This window comes from Pseudopodoces humilis, chromosome 8, assembly GCF_049639895.1.
Source record: "Pseudopodoces humilis isolate 2021_Gansu_Grassland_sample_001 chromosome 8, ASM4963989v1, whole genome shotgun sequence".
NCBI classification, from domain to species: domain Eukaryota; kingdom Metazoa; phylum Chordata; class Aves; order Passeriformes; family Paridae; genus Pseudopodoces; species Pseudopodoces humilis.
Window position 1 is genome coordinate 16,557,799 of NC_142207.1, and position 17,063 is coordinate 16,574,861.

The 17,063-nt window shown below is 34.2% G+C and overlaps 1 protein-coding gene across 1 annotated transcript in view; it reads left to right on the forward strand.

Moving 5' to 3' along the window:
- Positions 1-17,063, forward strand: part of PSMD14 (proteasome 26S subunit, non-ATPase 14) — a 42,851-nt gene that overhangs the window by 13,573 nt on the left and 12,215 nt on the right. The window contains exons 4-7 of the mRNA XM_005519734.3: positions 5,416-5,487; positions 5,813-5,932; positions 7,031-7,101; positions 8,075-8,225. Of these exons, the coding sequence (XP_005519791.1) occupies positions 5,416-5,487; positions 5,813-5,932; positions 7,031-7,101; positions 8,075-8,225 (414 nt within the window). The remainder of the gene's footprint in view (positions 1-5,415; positions 5,488-5,812; positions 5,933-7,030; positions 7,102-8,074; positions 8,226-17,063) is intronic.

Here is a 17,063-nt window from a genome sequence, read left to right on the forward strand (position 1 = left end):
TTCCACTTTAATGACCTAGCCTTGCTGGGTTAGGACGATGGGGAACATGCTTCTGACTTGTACTCCTATTGCCAATTAACACCTCCTATAACAGGTTGCCTCAGCTAGTCATTGAAGCAGAGGCAGTAGAAATAGTTTACATGCAGCTTGTTTTTCACACTAGTTGTTTAATACTCACAAAATTAAACTATTAAAAGGTTCTTTCTTAGCTTACTGGGAAAGAAATAAAACATGATAGCAGTCATTGTTTGCTCATGTGTCCTGTGCTTGTTCCTAAATTGTTCCAGTTACAAAAATAAATAGAAGTAGTAATTATTCTTATATTTTACACAGTAATATGTTTGGTGCATTAAAGCTGAGATGTGCTTTACAGCACTTAAGTTGTCTACCTTTGGATTTTTATTACAGTTGCCCCTGCAAAACTGAGTTTCTTTGAAACAGCTATGCTGCATTTCAAATCACCTTCTGTGCTATTAGCATGAAACCAGAGCAGTGTTTAAGATCCATTTAAACAATGGAAAGTTATATCCATTTATGGAATGTATCTCAGTTCCTTGTGTAACTAATCAAGTCCACTTTCTATACCTATTTGAATAAATTTTAAATAGTACAAATAAAGAGCAGTGCTCTAAAATGACACTTTAGTTCACATTTAATAATAAAATTGGCTAAATAATTTATATTGGTTCACACTAAGAGAAAGGTGAAGTAATATACCTAAAAGTGTTAACGAATTTGCTAAAAGGCCCAAGTAGGTAACACTTCAAGGCGTTAGTTTTTATCATGTAAGAATGGCAAATGCCTTTAACACTTCGTCAACAGGGGCTACCCAAGTAAAGGACTCCTTTTTTATATTGGATCATCTCTTTAACTATTTGAAACAAAAATAGTAACATCCATAATTTAATATTACGATGTAATTTTCTGACCATAACTTGCATGTGATTCTTTTTCCCTTACAGGTCTTACTAAAAAAAAAAAATAAATATTTGAACAGTGCTAACTTAATTTTAATTTTATATTTGGAATTCTGCCATTCTAAACAAAAACAATCCTGAGGCTCGGCTGGGTTTTATGAGGTGGCCATCCGGCAGCTCATTTCATGACTGGAAGCAAAGAAGGAGCATCAATTTTTCAGTAACACATAACAGTATTTTTTACAGCAGTTTTTAAATTTTAATAATTACTGTATCCAGCTTATACATGCATAGTTGGGAAAAAGAATGTTCAGTATTCCTTTCAGTTTCCAAATCTAATTTTTCCCCAATTCTCCAAGAAATAATCCAATAAAGCTGTAGGTATGCAATATTCACTGTTTTGCAGTGAGATGGACAGTCTTCTAAAACTATGCATTGAGATAGCTGTCCTTTGAATATGATAACGTAGCCAAAAATACCAGCAGCTCTTTTGCATTGCAGACACAAACACTTTCTTGTCTGGGTTCCTGATACCAGTTAATTTAATTTGGTGCTCTGCTTCGTAAGGATGGTGCTTCTTTGTTAAAGTTGGCAGGCAGTGAAGTTTATGAACAGTGGTAATAGCACATGCTGTGGAGGGTCAGTGTAAAATATTTGCCTCCATGTAGAGATTAGCTAATAAAATCTTTCTTCTTCTTTGCTTGATGAAAGAAATGCATAAACTTTTGTGAAAGAGTACTAGAAACAGGCCAGAGATCTCAAAACACGTAACTCATAGCTGGCTCCCACATACTGTGTAACTAACACGCAGAAGCTGGGGCTGTCACTCCAGGGCTGTGTTAGATTATCAGCCATTTGTGGAAAAGGAGGTGATCAGAGATGGAAGAAATTGGTTCCAGTTTCCAAATGTCTCTGTTTTCAAATCTAAAGTCAAGTAAACTACTTGGAAGTTCCATTTGGCTTTATCTATTAAGTCTTTGAGGGTTTAGCATTTTCTATAGAAGTATGAATGTGTGCTTATAGTATTTTATGTGGCAGTTTATCTTCGATAGAAAAATAATATGAAACTTGACCTATGCATCATTTCCTCCTCAAAATTCCTGAATTTCAGTACTCTTTCAAGCAGTTTATTGTAATTGATATTCAAAACAAAGGAAGGAATATTAACATGAAAAATTAATACACATAATTTGTACAGTGCCATGAGGACTTCAATTTTTCCATGATCTACCTAGTAATTAAAATCTAGAAGAAGAACAGAGCAGACAGAAAGGAGATAGGTCACACAAACAAGCATCAGTGACCAAGGAAATACTTGGTATGTGCTGTGTATTTATAAGATGACTGAGCATTAACAAACCCGTCTTGTGTACTACCATTAGCTAATTTTTACAAGTTAGCTAAATTGGTTGAACTGAACAGCAAGAGTGGAAACTCATGTTCGGTATTTTTTCTGTGTCTTGCATGTGCTTAAATTGAAGCAGTGAAGTATGCAGTTGATACCTCCTAATCCTTAATGTAGTAATTTTTATATATAATTAAGCACATTTAGTATGTAAATTCCTTCACAGTGAATACTATGGCTTTAAAAAAAAATAGCAAAAGTTAATCAAGTTGGTTTACACTGATGAAGAATTCCTTTATGAATTAGCAGGGTTTCCTGTGCTGAAAGTAAATTGTTGACTATGGGCACTGGCAACAGGAATTCAATGTAAGTTTGGAAAAAAAAACAGGTTTATTTCATAGAATGTCTAAAGATTTGATGAAATTTCATATTAAGTATCCCCTCTTCTGCACCATCATCAAGGTAAATGAGCATTTAGATGCTCCAAGGAATATAGAAATTACAAGGAAATATTAGGAATACCTGCTTTAATTCCCACCTTCACTTAACTGAAGGTGATTCATTTGCCTTCTTATAGAAACAAAATGTATTGTTTGTCTTTGTTTCCTTCCTGTAAGTGGTGAATGTACTGACTGATGCTAAAATGAGAAAAGTTTTGAAGAACAAGGTTTTATAAGTTGAGGGCACAGGCATCTATATAGGGGACAGAGCTGTGATTAATGCCTCAGCTGCAGGACAGGTGTCAGTGTGATTTTAGCAGACACTAGGAAATCCCCAGAGGAGAGCTCATCCAAGAGCCATAGTCTATGGAGTAAGCTTCCGTTCAGGCTCCTGGTTTTTGAGAAGCTAGTCTCAGTAAAATAGGAAGATTAGCTTTCCAGAAATCATGGAACCATTTGTGCTAATCTGGGGGAGATTTTTATTACACTGTTCTTTATTTTAAAAATTACTGAATGGGATGGTTGCTTACAGTGGAATGTTAAACAAAATCTGGAACAAATGTAGGATGTATTTGGTGATCACCAAATGGGTATTATGGTTCTTCTTCCCTTCAGACCATCTCTGGTCTAGAACTGGTGGAAAATTTGGAGAGCATAGTGTATTAAAAAAGGGTTTTGTTAACAAACTAGTAAGTTACTTTTAAAATTAAAACTCAACTTACCTTGGCTTTTTTCTTTGCATTAATTAAATGGAAACATGAGTCTATGCTTTCCAAATTCTAAATGAACTTCCAAGACTTAAAGCAGGAGAGATAGAGTTTAAAAAGAAAACTGATATGTTTATGGAGAAAAACATGGGAACAGCATTACAAAATGATTGGGCATTTGAACCTTTGCCAGTCAAACAACTTAATTGCAGAAAATTTGGGATAAGTAATGCAGGTGCTCTGCCCATCTGGTTCTGGGAAATATTCTGAAGAACTGCTTATAGTTTTTCAGTGTGAGTGCTAGAGGAGCACTTCTCCACTGGAGCATCTTACTGTTGGGCTTGGGCTAGGGCTAGGCCAGGGAAATACTTGATGAAGGGGTGGAGTTGATAAAAAATGGACCTTTGGTGAGAACACTATGGAAGGTGAAAAGCAGGGAAACCTGCTGGAAGATTGCTGATAAAAAAGCCGAAGTGACAGAACTAGGAGTGAGTAGTAAGAAGTGAGGAAGGGCAAACATCAAGAGATGATGGTCAGCAGTATCAAAATTGGAAACAGAGGTTTGAAGCTGTTAGGAAGTGGATATGGTTGACAGATGCGTGCGTATATGTGCGTTTCAAAATATGAAGATTGGATTCATAATATAAAGATTGGATGTAGAACTCATAGATTGATTGACTTTAGCAGGGACAGATCCCACAGCTGAATTTTCTTACTGTCTTTAAAGCTTTATTCTGAAGACTGATGTTTTTCTGTTTGTGTAAAAATCGAAGTATGCAGAAAGGGTAATTCCTGTACAAATGTAATGTGTTGTTTACTTAAGTATCTGGTTTTATCTTCAGGAGGTAATGGCTTGTGTGGATTGCTATGTCTTGTTTAATGTCATGTGGATGAATGTTGGTTGAACTTTTTCACTTAAAGTGAAAAATTAAGAATTTATTCAATTTTTTCCCCCAATTTTGCTTATAACTGGAATCAAAGTTCTAAATCTATGAAGTGTTTTTGTAAAGGCACCATTTTTCCTCTTTTATCTTGATGTGGAGTACCTTTTTTTTTTCATAGTTGCTTTGTTGCTCTTCTAAGTTTACATCACCTCATGCAGAAGTAAGCTGTCATTTCAGTGGAAATTTGGTAATAAAGTAATGAATGTGCTGTTAATTTGCTGTAATGAGGTACGCTGATATGAAATTCTGTATATAACAGCAATATTTCTCTTGTTCCTCAAGAAAGGGACATTTAAACTGCTGCCTCCTGTGTTTTTCAATTTCAACAGTACACAGAACCTGTTTCAACCAATCATTCACACCTGGGACAGTTGTGCTAATTTTTGAATAACTACTCATAAGGCAAAGAGCAAAGTATTTTGTTCACAGCTTTTCCACCTAGGGATCAGAGGTCCATTTTTTCTCTCACTGTACCAGTGTATCTGCAAAGTACTCCCATAGCCTTTATCTGCAAGTCCTCTTTAGCTGAAAGCTGATGAAGCAAAGGGAAATTGCTGTTTGTGTTGGTGCCAGTTAATCATGCTAGCCCAGCAGCATTTACATTCACACCACTGTAAGAAACACATAGTTAATTGGAGAACTGGCCATATTTTACAGCTGACGAAGGTTAGCATTGCAGCAAGGCTGACTAATGGAAACTTACCTGACTCTTAGCTTGAATGGCTTGTAACAGGTTTGTATCCAGTGTAACACTTGCCTGCTTTATATTTGACTGGCTCTAAAGGTTGCTCTTTAGGCTGTGTTATTTGGAGTGGGGGGGTGACAGGATGATGGCTGAGTGACCTATTACAAAATAATTTTAGTGACAGAAGGTGCTGTAAAGAAGGGTTTGGGGATTGGGTGTGCATTTTTTTGTTTTGTTTGTAACAACTACATTAACCCATGAAGTCACAATTACATATGGATTTTTCTATAAGTTTTGCAATATGCAAAACAAAAGAAAATATTTAGAAACAACAGAATAACAATGCTGGTGAAAATAATTGTTTATTCTTTTTATAGGGGCCACCGACAGATGCTCCTGCAGTTGACACAGCGGAACAGGTTTATATCTCTTCCCTTGCACTGCTGAAAGTAAGTGTTCTGTGTATATACCATGTCTGATATAATGTAATACTGGAGCTAGAGCACCTGGCAGTGGTCCAGAGTTAATGGACTTGTCTTGCCTATGTGCTGGCCAGATGTATTAAAAATAAATTAATACTCATTGGAACCCTCAGAAAATAATTTTAATTAATTGTCTTTTGTTGGCTTTGTTTTACTATTTTATATTTTGTTACAGTTTCCAAAAGTGCTACAAGTTGCAAACTAGCTAGAGATCTACAAAGGCTGAAAAAACTACCTCAAATCAACCTGAACCTTCTGTTAAACATGTGGTGTCATTTGATCTTAATTCCAGATGTTGAAGCATGGTCGTGCTGGTGTCCCTATGGAAGTTATGGGTCTGATGCTTGGGGAATTTGTTGATGATTATACTGTGAGAGTGATTGATGTTTTTGCAATGCCACAGTCTGGAACGGTGAGTTTTTTATATCTAGACCTTGATAATTTTATTTGCTTGTTTATTTTTTTTCCATAGGGTAAATTTATTTTTAAAAAAACTTTTTGTGCTTTATCTCATTGACACAATCTGAAGGTATAAGTTGTGAGTTATAATACAAATAAGTCTAATGGTTAAAGGGTTTCAGTAAGAAAAATATGTAGTCAAAACTTCTTTTTTAGTGAAGGCTGGTGCTTAAGTGTGTATATCAATATATGCAGATATTATGTCTTTTTTATGTAGAAATATAGTGGTATAACATGACTAGTAAGACTTACAAATTCATAACTTTCAGAATTCATATTCTATGAGCCAGCAGAAAGATTGAAAATGTAAAAGGTTTGATTAGAAGTGTATCATGCCCTTAATTGTGATGGTGCTATATACTTCGAACTTTCTTTCTTTGACAGATCTTAGTTGCATGTGTCTTAAATGATACTTCTGTGATTTGAAAAAAAATATGTATTTAAATTTTGAGTAAGAATATCCATTTTATGAACAGATTAAAGTGACAAAGAGTCAAGGGGCATAATTGGATTTTATGATGCTTTATTTTCTCTAATTAGAATGAAATGTTCTTAAAACAAGCATGGGATGATTCCTTTGTAACTCAGAGCTGCACTCCATGAAATTTTCAAATTCTTTTGTCCTGAGTTTATTCTATACATGTGCATAATACAAAATTCTGCAAAAAGCCAATATGTGATATTTATCTTGAATATAACGTGTAGAGCTGAACTTGGAACAAACAACAGGCCACTGTTTGCAGACCAAACAGAGGAGAAAAAGGTGAATTCCTATGCCTATTTAATCATGTTTACTCATAGTAAAGATTACTTAAATAGCAATTAAAAATAAACTATTAATAATCATTTAGCATTTTAAAAATCACATTGAAATACATTTCTAAAAATTATATTTTGTGTTTAAGGGTGTTCTGTCATGTAGTACTAAAGTATTCAGGTTGCTTTTTTAAACAGATGCTTATGAATATTTTTGTTTGTGTGAAGTTACAAGTTAAAAGATATTATTGCTTCATGTACAACTACTATGATTTTTGTCTGTCTTTTAAATCAGGGTGTCAGTGTGGAGGCAGTTGATCCTGTATTTCAAGCAAAAATGTTGGATATGCTGAAACAGACGGGAAGGTAAGTCACTCTAAAGAGGGCTGACAGTAACAAGTACTCCTTCCATGGTTTTTAGAAAAAATGCCTGGCTTTCTGCAAAGCTAGTGATCTATGAGCTATTAATAATACTTAAAAATAAATAATTGCCCCAGAAGTTGGGTGAGTAACATAGCATGTAATTCGGTCTCCCTCATGCATTTAAATTGTCAGGAGATTGTCACTCCTGTTAAACCTACAGCTTTGATTATCGCCCAGAAAGATTAGAATGCTGCTCAGTTTAGCATAGGCGATTACTACACAGCACCTGCTTAAAAGATTGATTTTTTTGTTTAACCCTTTAAATAAAATTTTAATTTTTTTTTAAACTTATAGCTTATTCATGAGAAATTTTAATGAAAAGAAAGGGAAAATAATTTTGCAAAAGATCCGAGTATTTAAACAAATTTTTATTTCACTCCTACCTCTCAACAGTTGTCGTCTGCTTGCTCAAATTCTTTTACTGTGGGAAAAACTTCAAAATTAATGTTAGCAAAAGGCTCAGCAGCTGAACAGAACAGTGAAAATTGCTTTTTGACTGAGTTCCTAGTTCTACTGCTGGTTTAATTGATATTTAATCCTTTCCCACCGTTGGTTCCTGTTGTCCATGACTGAAATGGACTTTCTGCCGTGAAAATTCAACCTTCGACGCCAAGGAGTTAAAGAGTAGATATTTACTCGAGTGCTGAAAGGGTAAAAACTGGTTCAGGGAAGGTGTGGTAACAGGGTGATAAACTGAAAGCATGATCTACCACTGCTAATGTGTATCTCTTAATGATAGCCTTCTTTTGTCGCATTTATTCATGTCCATGTTTTCACCATAGTATGGTGAGTCATTTAAATATTACTAATGATGTTTTTTTTGCAGCTCATTCTAATTTATGCCCTGATCTGTTCCTATTTCTTCTTGTGATAAGTGTTTATATTTTTAAAAATATCAGTGTCCTCTTTGTTTCAGACCTGAGATGGTAGTTGGTTGGTATCACAGTCATCCTGGCTTTGGCTGTTGGTTGTCTGGTGTAGATATCAATACTCAGCAGAGCTTTGAAGCCTTATCAGAAAGAGCTGTTGCTGTGGTGGTGGATCCCATTCAGAGTGTAAAAGGAAAGGTATAGTAGACTTGCTTTTTATTTTTAAGGTACTTCAGTAAGATTTAATACAGAAGCACTGTAAATATATGTAAGTACTTGATTATTGGAGGCCCATACTGTATTAAACAAAAAATAAAACCAAAATCTCATCATAAATGAAAAGATCACTTCCAGTTTGTTCTGCATCTTAGATAAGTAGTCATTAAACAGGCTGGAAGTCTTTGACATTGTCAGTACACATAACCAGTCATAATCCTCTCTTAATATTTTTCTATTCAGGTGTCACTCAACAGGTTTACAACTAATAATCCAAGTATATATTGTTTTATATATTACATTTTAGCTACAAAATCTGAGATCAATTACTAACTGATTGGAATAGGTTCAGCCCCTTAACATGGGTACTAAGAATGCATTGATTTGCAGGCATTGCATATGATGATTTTTATTAAAATTCCTATTCCAAATGTTTTGAGCAATAAAACTTTACAGAGGAGTTGATATCAAGCATTTGAATTTTTGAGAAGTGCAGATAAATGATTAAGTACGTTAAATTATTATGAAAAGAGATTAACTTGCAAAGCATATTGGGTTATAGTTGTCCTTTGTTGAAATCTCTTTTGTTCTTGTTTAGTTCTCTTTTTATTTCTTTCTAGCCCCATATGCCATTTTCCTATTTCCTGCCTCATGACAGCAGGGAGCAGCTCTATTATCACCTTCACAGAGCTGTCTGCAAATGTGAGAGGCAATTCGATTTTGCTCAACCACAGGGAGAGTGGATTAGAAAAACTACAGAACGTACAGAAATTGGCTAGGTGGTTTACTGCTTTAAAATACTGCTGAGGTGTTTTGTTTGAGCATGCAGTCCCATTGTATTGTGGAATAATTATTGAAATGCGTCATGGTATATATGGATGATGTTCATGTAAATTTATAAATATTTTAAAAGTGTTCATCTTCTATAAAACTGTAGTATCCTATTTCCTGTGAGGCATATCTTATTAAAGATACCAAACACTATGGGTTCTCTTAATTTCACAGCAAAGTCTTCTGAAGCTACAGTTGCATTTTCAGTTGTTTTTTTTTTTTCTTTCAATTCTGAATTTTATAGCAAATACATTTATGTAACAGGCAATTGAAAAATTATTAGCTTCTGGTTCTTTGTAAGGTATTAGACATCTGTATAAATTTTGTTCCTTTTTAAATTGCTTAAAGAGTAGAAGAAAATACAGGTAATCTTGGCTGGGAGGGAAAGACGCAGTAGAACACTTCATTATTCCTAACTTATTTTTCCTAGAACTTTTCTCAATCCAATATAAATGTTGAAATAGGATTCTTTTTGTTTTGTCAAAATATAATTGTCAAGAGTATTACTAATAATTAATTTAGACCTCACTAGCTATTAAATCTACTAAGAAGAAAAGCCTCCCAAGAAGTCACACTGCTGTTATAACACACTTGCTCACTAAGTACTTCTTTTTAAAATATTTTTATTGCCAGTGTTGTTTGACATAGATGTCTATCTTTGAGATCCTTGAGATCTTCAATATAGTAATCTTTGGCATATTTATTTTGAACATGAATAAATTTTTTGTCCATCTAAGCATTTCTCAGTCACAGCTGCTCTTACGGCATTGCTGCCAGTACTTGAGATTACTGGAAGTCTTGTAATGTTTGTTTTTCATACACGTTTTTAGCTGCTACAGTCAGATTAAATTACGTTCTCAGGTTGCATGTTAAAAAAAATTTACATCTGTCATATTTCTGGCAAGTGCATCCTTTAAAGCTTAGAAATAAAAAGACTCTCCCAAATTATGAATACCACTTGTAATTAACTTCTTGATTTGGAAGATGTGGAATGTGTTCGAGTTTTATGATCCTGGTTGGCAAGATCACTTACACGAAAATGTGTTTGGATTTTAGATGAACTAAGAGAAGAACGGATATATTAGAGTTCAAGGGGGTTTCTTAGGTCAGGTTTCAGTGCTTCATGTGCCTGGCTAACTTATGACACCCAGAGCTTCATCGTGTGCTATTTCAGGAAAGTATCTGCATTTTCCAGCACCAGCAAATGAAGAACCACTTACAGAGGTAATTTTGCTGGTGTAGTAACCACTATACTGATGGGCTTTAGCTACATGAGTCCAAGGTCATTACTCATTTTACCTTATACTCCCTGGACTCTCTGGCAAAAAAATACAGTGAATGTGTGGCTTAGAAGATTTTAATATGGCATGTTTTGTCTGAGATTAGATGTATTTAAAAGCAAAGCCCAAAATAACACATTAGCTGATTTTAAAGCTGCCTCAGGGCAGGTCCATGCCCATATAAATTGCCATAGTTTATGGTCACTGAAGCAGTCATGCTTGTGCTAGTGAAGAATAACTGGGGCAGAGGTTATTTTCATGTGTCAGGAAGTTGCAGTGAATTCTGATGAGGAACCTCATGTTCACCTTGACTAGCTAAAACATTAAAAAGCAGTTTGTCCTCAATGAAAATGAAAACTTGTTCTTTGTTAACTGCCTTGTCTCCATACACGTTTTCTACGTAGCACAGGGATGTATGATTGCAGTTTAAAAATAAGTGTACCTGTAATTCTCGTCAGTCAAAAAAAACAAACCAGTCATTTTATGTCTTAAAGCCAATGAGCAAAATAAACCCCTCATAGAGATCTGTGGATTGAATGCCAACTGCTATAATGACCACTTTGGGACTGGGATATTTTTTGCATAAATGTAGTAAGACACATGAAGGACAAGTAAGTCTCTACATACATATTCTTTCACACAAAGTATGTTTTTTTTCATGACTGTGTACCATATTTTGCAATATTTAAGCTAATAGTGCTCTAGTTGTCTGTAAAATAAACCTGCAGCATAGCAGTGAGTTTTAAATGAAGGTTAGTAGTCTCAGAACCCAGAGAGGAAAAGCTTTGTTTTGACTTTTTTGTTTTTTAAGCTTGATTTCTTTGAATAAAGTCAAAGTAAGCATGCTGAAATATGGTCAGTGGGACAACCTGGCTACCTGTTGTTTCATTTTATACTTACTTATAAATTTTTCTTTTATCCCTTCCAGTTTTCCAGTCTGTGCAATTGGAGCTGTAATACATATTTAGAATATTCCACAGAAGCAGCAATTTCATTAAAGATCTGAAATAAAGCTAAATATTGACATTTCATATTTATTTCCAACATACACTTTGAAATGTCTGTACAGAGAACCATAAACCTTTGCCAAATGTTAAAAATAAGTGTGTTTTTTTGGACCTTAACTTAGCAGCTGTTCATCACCTCTTAAGGAAAATATAACTACACCAAACCCACTGTAACATAGTATCTTTAACTCCAAAAGCATTACCTTACTGTGTTGCACTCACTGTATTGTTAAATTAATAATAATAAAAAAAAAAGGTGGTGTTTTCTTCTTTGAACTGTTTTAAACTTTGGATCTTCATTATAACAAAGTCATAATTTAAAATTACTTGTTCTTCTGAGAGAGTTAACTGGTTTCCCTTGATTAATAATTGCTTGCATAAGGATCAATAAAATATTGAAAATTGTCAGAAGTCCATTTTGTACATCTGAGAAGCTTGTTGGTATTTGCGGTGTTTAACAGGATTGGTCGCAAAACCTCTTACTAATACAGCAAACTTTCATTTCTGTTAAGCCACATTTTTTCCTAGCAAGGCACTGTCAGAAGTATTTGTAGGAAGATTTGTTGATTTTTGGAAAAATTCTTTTTTTAAATTGTTTGCTGAGGAAAATAGTTGTCTTTGCAATAACTTTTTTATAAATTCTGTTTCATTTACCTCAGACAGATGAAAGCAAATATCCTATGCATCCTAATCTTGTGCTTAAACCATATCATGCCATGTTCATAAGAGGATTTTGCTGTGGTACTTTATCCTTATCTTGAACTCATTCAGATGGTAAAAGAAAACAAGCATGTACATTTGGGTAGCCTGGTAAATCAAAGTCATCCTAGTTGACAATGATCTCTGTAGATCATGTAGCCCAACTTTGTGCTGAGCACAGTTTCAACATCAAGTTCAGATCTTGATCACTAAGCTCACTTACTGTTTTGTCCACTTGAGTCTTGAGATTCAACAGCCTCATGGCAATTCCTGTTCCAGCATTTTATGTTTCTTGCAGCTGGCTTTTTACTGTTGTATGTATGTGGTCAGTAGCTCCTTTTTTCAGTTTATTACTACTGTCTCCTGTCACTTATATCATTGAAGAACCTTGTTCTGTGGTCCAAGCAACCTCTTCCAGAATTAGGTTTTTTTTTTACTTCAGAGAGGCAGAATGTGGGCTGTAGTCGGAAATAATTTTGTGCATGCAGTTTCTTTTCACTGGTAGTTGAAAATTGCTTTCTTTTGTTCACCTTATAAGATCTTTAGAATTTTATTCTAAAAGGAGTAAAAAATGTGTTGAACTTTATTGTTTGTTATTTTAGTAATTTTTGAAGTATGAAAAACATTGCTCTTCTCATGCTGGAGGGAGAGAAAGATACATACTGGTTTTATTCTCTTTATACAAATGAAGACCCTAAGGAGAGCTAGAAGACTTGTTTTAGCAACCTCTTTCCCCTTTTTTGTCCATTGATACTTGAAAGTCTAAGTGGCAACCTGTGTATAATTAATGATGTATATGAGCATTATGGGTTTGTTAATACCTGGTTTCACTTTTTTTACTCTTCAGAGTAATAGATCGTCATTTTGTTGACTGCTGACTATAAAAATAATGATTTGGAAGTAGTTTTGATCTCTTTTGCCACTGTTATGTTCTAGTTCAGATTAAATTGTCTGTATATTACACCATTTCATATTGGTGACTTCCGATTTTGTGCTGCAAATCTTCCCAGTTTATCAAGACAAATATGTGTGTGAACGGTTTCATAATTTGGTAATTAATTGTTAGTCTAAAGCACTGAAACCAATAGCAGATAACGATTTAACAATTAATTTCCTGAATATTGGAATTGCCATCTAGCTTCAAGATTTTCTTCAGTTGAGGATGTTTTACACCAGTTTTTTGAAAGCTTGCCTGGTTTTAAACCTCCATTCTTCTATCAAACTGCTATTATTTTTCCTTTGAACTTGCCTTTTTTCCTTCTTTGTTTGACTTAAATTGACTATGGGATTTAAAGAGACTTTTTTTTTTTTAAGAAGGCAGAAAAAGAGCAATCCTTGAAATGAGATGTGTGGAGACACCAGTGTAATGCCTGAAATTTAAAATAGCCCATTTAGAATTATGTTTGTGAGAAGTGTAAACAGATTGGAGCCACCTAACAAGACTTCTTTAATATACCCAACTTCTCCTCCCCACTTCATGCACCTGTCTTGATCTTTGCCTTAGTAAGTCTTCCATAGACACAAGTGAATTCAACAGTCCTTAGGATACAATTAAAAATAAGTAACACAGTTTAAATTAGTAATTAAAAACAACTAAACAAAACAATAAATTGTATTGTCACTACTTTGGAGACCTGTCTGTTTATTGTGAATTGTTATGCAGATAGCATTTAGAAGAAAATGTATTTTAAAACATGATTCCTACAATTTTGCCAGAATCTTTTATACCTGGAACAACTTCCATTGTTAGAACTGGATTTGCTAATACTTTTCTATTTTAAATTGAAAAAATTCTGAAATGGATAACATAACTTTGCAAAATGTAATTTTGATTGACATATCAAGATTACATTTCTGAACAAAATGTACAGTACATCTAGATAGTCTCATAGTACTCTGCTATTTCTTGCCATTGACTGGACAGAAACATCATTGTTTGATCTAGGGAAGAGCCAAGTTTCAATGGGAGCCTGATTTGGAGAGTAAGGAAGCTTTATGTTTGTGCTGGTTTGATCACTGTTGATTCAGTAAAGACTGATGTTCTTTTGCCTGGAGAATCATATTTGTAGGAGATGAATTGTGTCTGCAGTGTGGGCCACTTGGCACTTTCAATTCAGGCTGTGTAAACTGAGGCATAAAATACCTAGTTTTATTACTGCCAGCACACCACAATGTTTTGTTACATTTTCTTGAGTCGTTATGCATAGCCAGATTTATATATTTTGCATATTTTACCTCCTATTTTCTTTAATGGAGTATTGAAATTGTTAATGTCAATCCTAATGTTCCAAACTTTGTTATGTAATGTCCTTTGGACTTGGATTTAATTAAGTAATGTATGTTTACCTACTAAACCATTTACATAGGTTACTTGAGTTCATGCCCTTCCCTAAAACAGAAAGTTCCAAGCCTTCATTGAAAAGTATTAAATGTTTAATTTCCTTTTGCTGTGGCGGATGTAGAATAGTCCATTTATCCTCATTAAGGCATATAGCTTTAAAACTTGTGGCTCAGCTACATGGGAGTTACGGATGCATGCCCTCACTTGTCAAGATAAATGTATTATGCTGTAGTTCTCTTCCCCTTCCAGTATGGATATTGAAGTTGTACTGCAGATTTGACCACAAGTAAATAATTCTCCAAGGATAGAGAAGGAAAATGCACATACTCCTAGGAATATGTTTTCCAGAGCTAAAATTGACATTTTATAAATAATTTCCGTGTTGGAAACGTCAAACTCACAATCACAGCAATTCAGTGATATGCATTTGGCATGAGTCAGTTTCAGTTCTTAGTGCTTTTCATTGGAAATGGCATAAAAAGTACAATTTCTTTGAATTTTTTATGTTGTGGGCTTGCAGGGGACAGAAGATGTTCTTCACTTGTAGTTGTCTAACAGTGCATGGCAGCATAAATAACGAAATGGTCATAAACCTGAGCTGCACTTCTCCGGTCACATGTTCCATTTCATTTTTAAAGATTCTAGAAACAAACTAAGCAGTTGATAACAGGTCAGTTGCAGGTGATAAAAGAGATTTTAGATGGGACATTACTTCATTTTCCACACCTGGCATAACCACACTCAATCTTTTGCAGTTGTCTTTAAGCACTGGTATGTTTGTTCATAAACATACAGTATAAACAATACATCGCTATTTGAATTCCAAGGACACAATGCTTTTTTAAAGATAGTCACCATATGCCATAGATTCTTCACTGGAAAAATATTGATGTTAGATTTTTTTAAAATTTAAGCAATAAAGGCTGACTTACGCCTAACTGAAGTTTACCACTAAAATATAGTGAGACTTGAAAAACAGAACTATTTCATTCAGTATTGTTTGGAAATTTAGTATTGGAAGGATACAAGAATCAAATGTGTAAAGTACTCTTGAATTAATCCTTTTTATTTTTTTTTAATACCCCACAAAGTTATGAAGACTGTTTTAGAAAAACTGATAATATTCAATTGTTACCATTATCTGATAGTAAGAAACTAAAGAGTGATAGCATTCACACTTTCAGGAGAAGCTAAAAGAAGTCTGGCTACTAAATAACCTAAATTTTAATCAAATCATTACTTTTAATAACTGTGTGGAGACTATAAGAGACCAGATTTTTGTCTAGGTAGTAGTTGAGGTGCCCAGTGCTCATCTTAGATTGCAAGTAAATTTTAATCGTTTTAATTATAGCTGTCCTGAAATTTACACAGGACATAATCATAAATTTTCTTTTTAAAAATACATTCTGTGGACTCTAGTGTGGGCTGTTGACCCCAGGCAAATGCTAAAAAAATGCTGTATAGTTATTGTTTTTTAGATTATTATGCATTTTGAAGCTAAGACAGATGTACAAAAAGATGCAGTTTTTATTTTGTATTGGCAGCTTCCAAATATTTAGTATCTATTTCCAAGAACTGCAATTAGTAAAGCATCCATGGTACTGAAATCCACACATCCCACAAGCTAATTATATTTGCAAGGTCAGATTGAATACATATTTTCAGAAAAATAAAGGGTTATATAAATGTGTCTTCTACTTGGCTGTTATATCACAGTTTGTTGATCTGGAGTATAATGTGTACAATTCACAAATTTGTCTGATAACAGAAAGTGGTGTGTGATTGTGTTTATTTTACTAACCAGTATATTCACAGCAATCACTTCCAAATATCTCTCCAGTAAAGATGTGTTAATTACAAAACAGACAAGGTCTTCTATTATATTAAAGCTACTAACAAGAAGACAGCAGGAATCACACATGTAAATAGCATCATCAACCCCTATTTTAGTCCTCTGTTTTGATCTGTGAGTTGCGCATAGACCAAAGGTGCTATTAAAGACTCAGTATATGAAATAGGCAGCATTATATGAACAAAATTTATTCAACAAGAAAACAGACCTTTAACATGAATTTAACAAGCCTGAGAAATTATAAACTCTCATATGCTGCAGATTCATGCAGTGATAATAAACAAAAAAGGAAAGTAAGAGGTTTCCTTAAGCTAGCCAAACTGCTAATGGTTTTGTTATAAGCTGTCTGCTGTTGAAATGACCTCTGAAAAGTCTGGAGACACTTACACAGGGAAAAATTAAATGGTCAGAGTGGTGAAAGAGTTGCACTATGGAAATGCATTAAAAAAAAATTACCTTTGAATTTCTGGAAAACATCCTAATAGCATAGACTTCTGGTTAACTTTTTAATGTCTTTTTAGAAAAGGAATTTAGCATGAAGCTTGGAAACAAATTTTTACTCGAAGAGTACATGCTGTATTATATTTTATAGGTAATTTAAGTACAATGAAACCTTAAATTTTTTGGTTGGGAAATACTGACTTTTTACGACAAAAATCTGAGCAACTGAGTGGTGATTTTGTGCTGGGTTTAATTAATCCTTAGAAGTTCTTTGTTCAAAATACTGTGTCTAAAGTTTCCATCATAGAATAGGGGGTGACCATGTTTCTGTCATCAGCCTGTATCATTCTGTACTTCGAAATACACAAA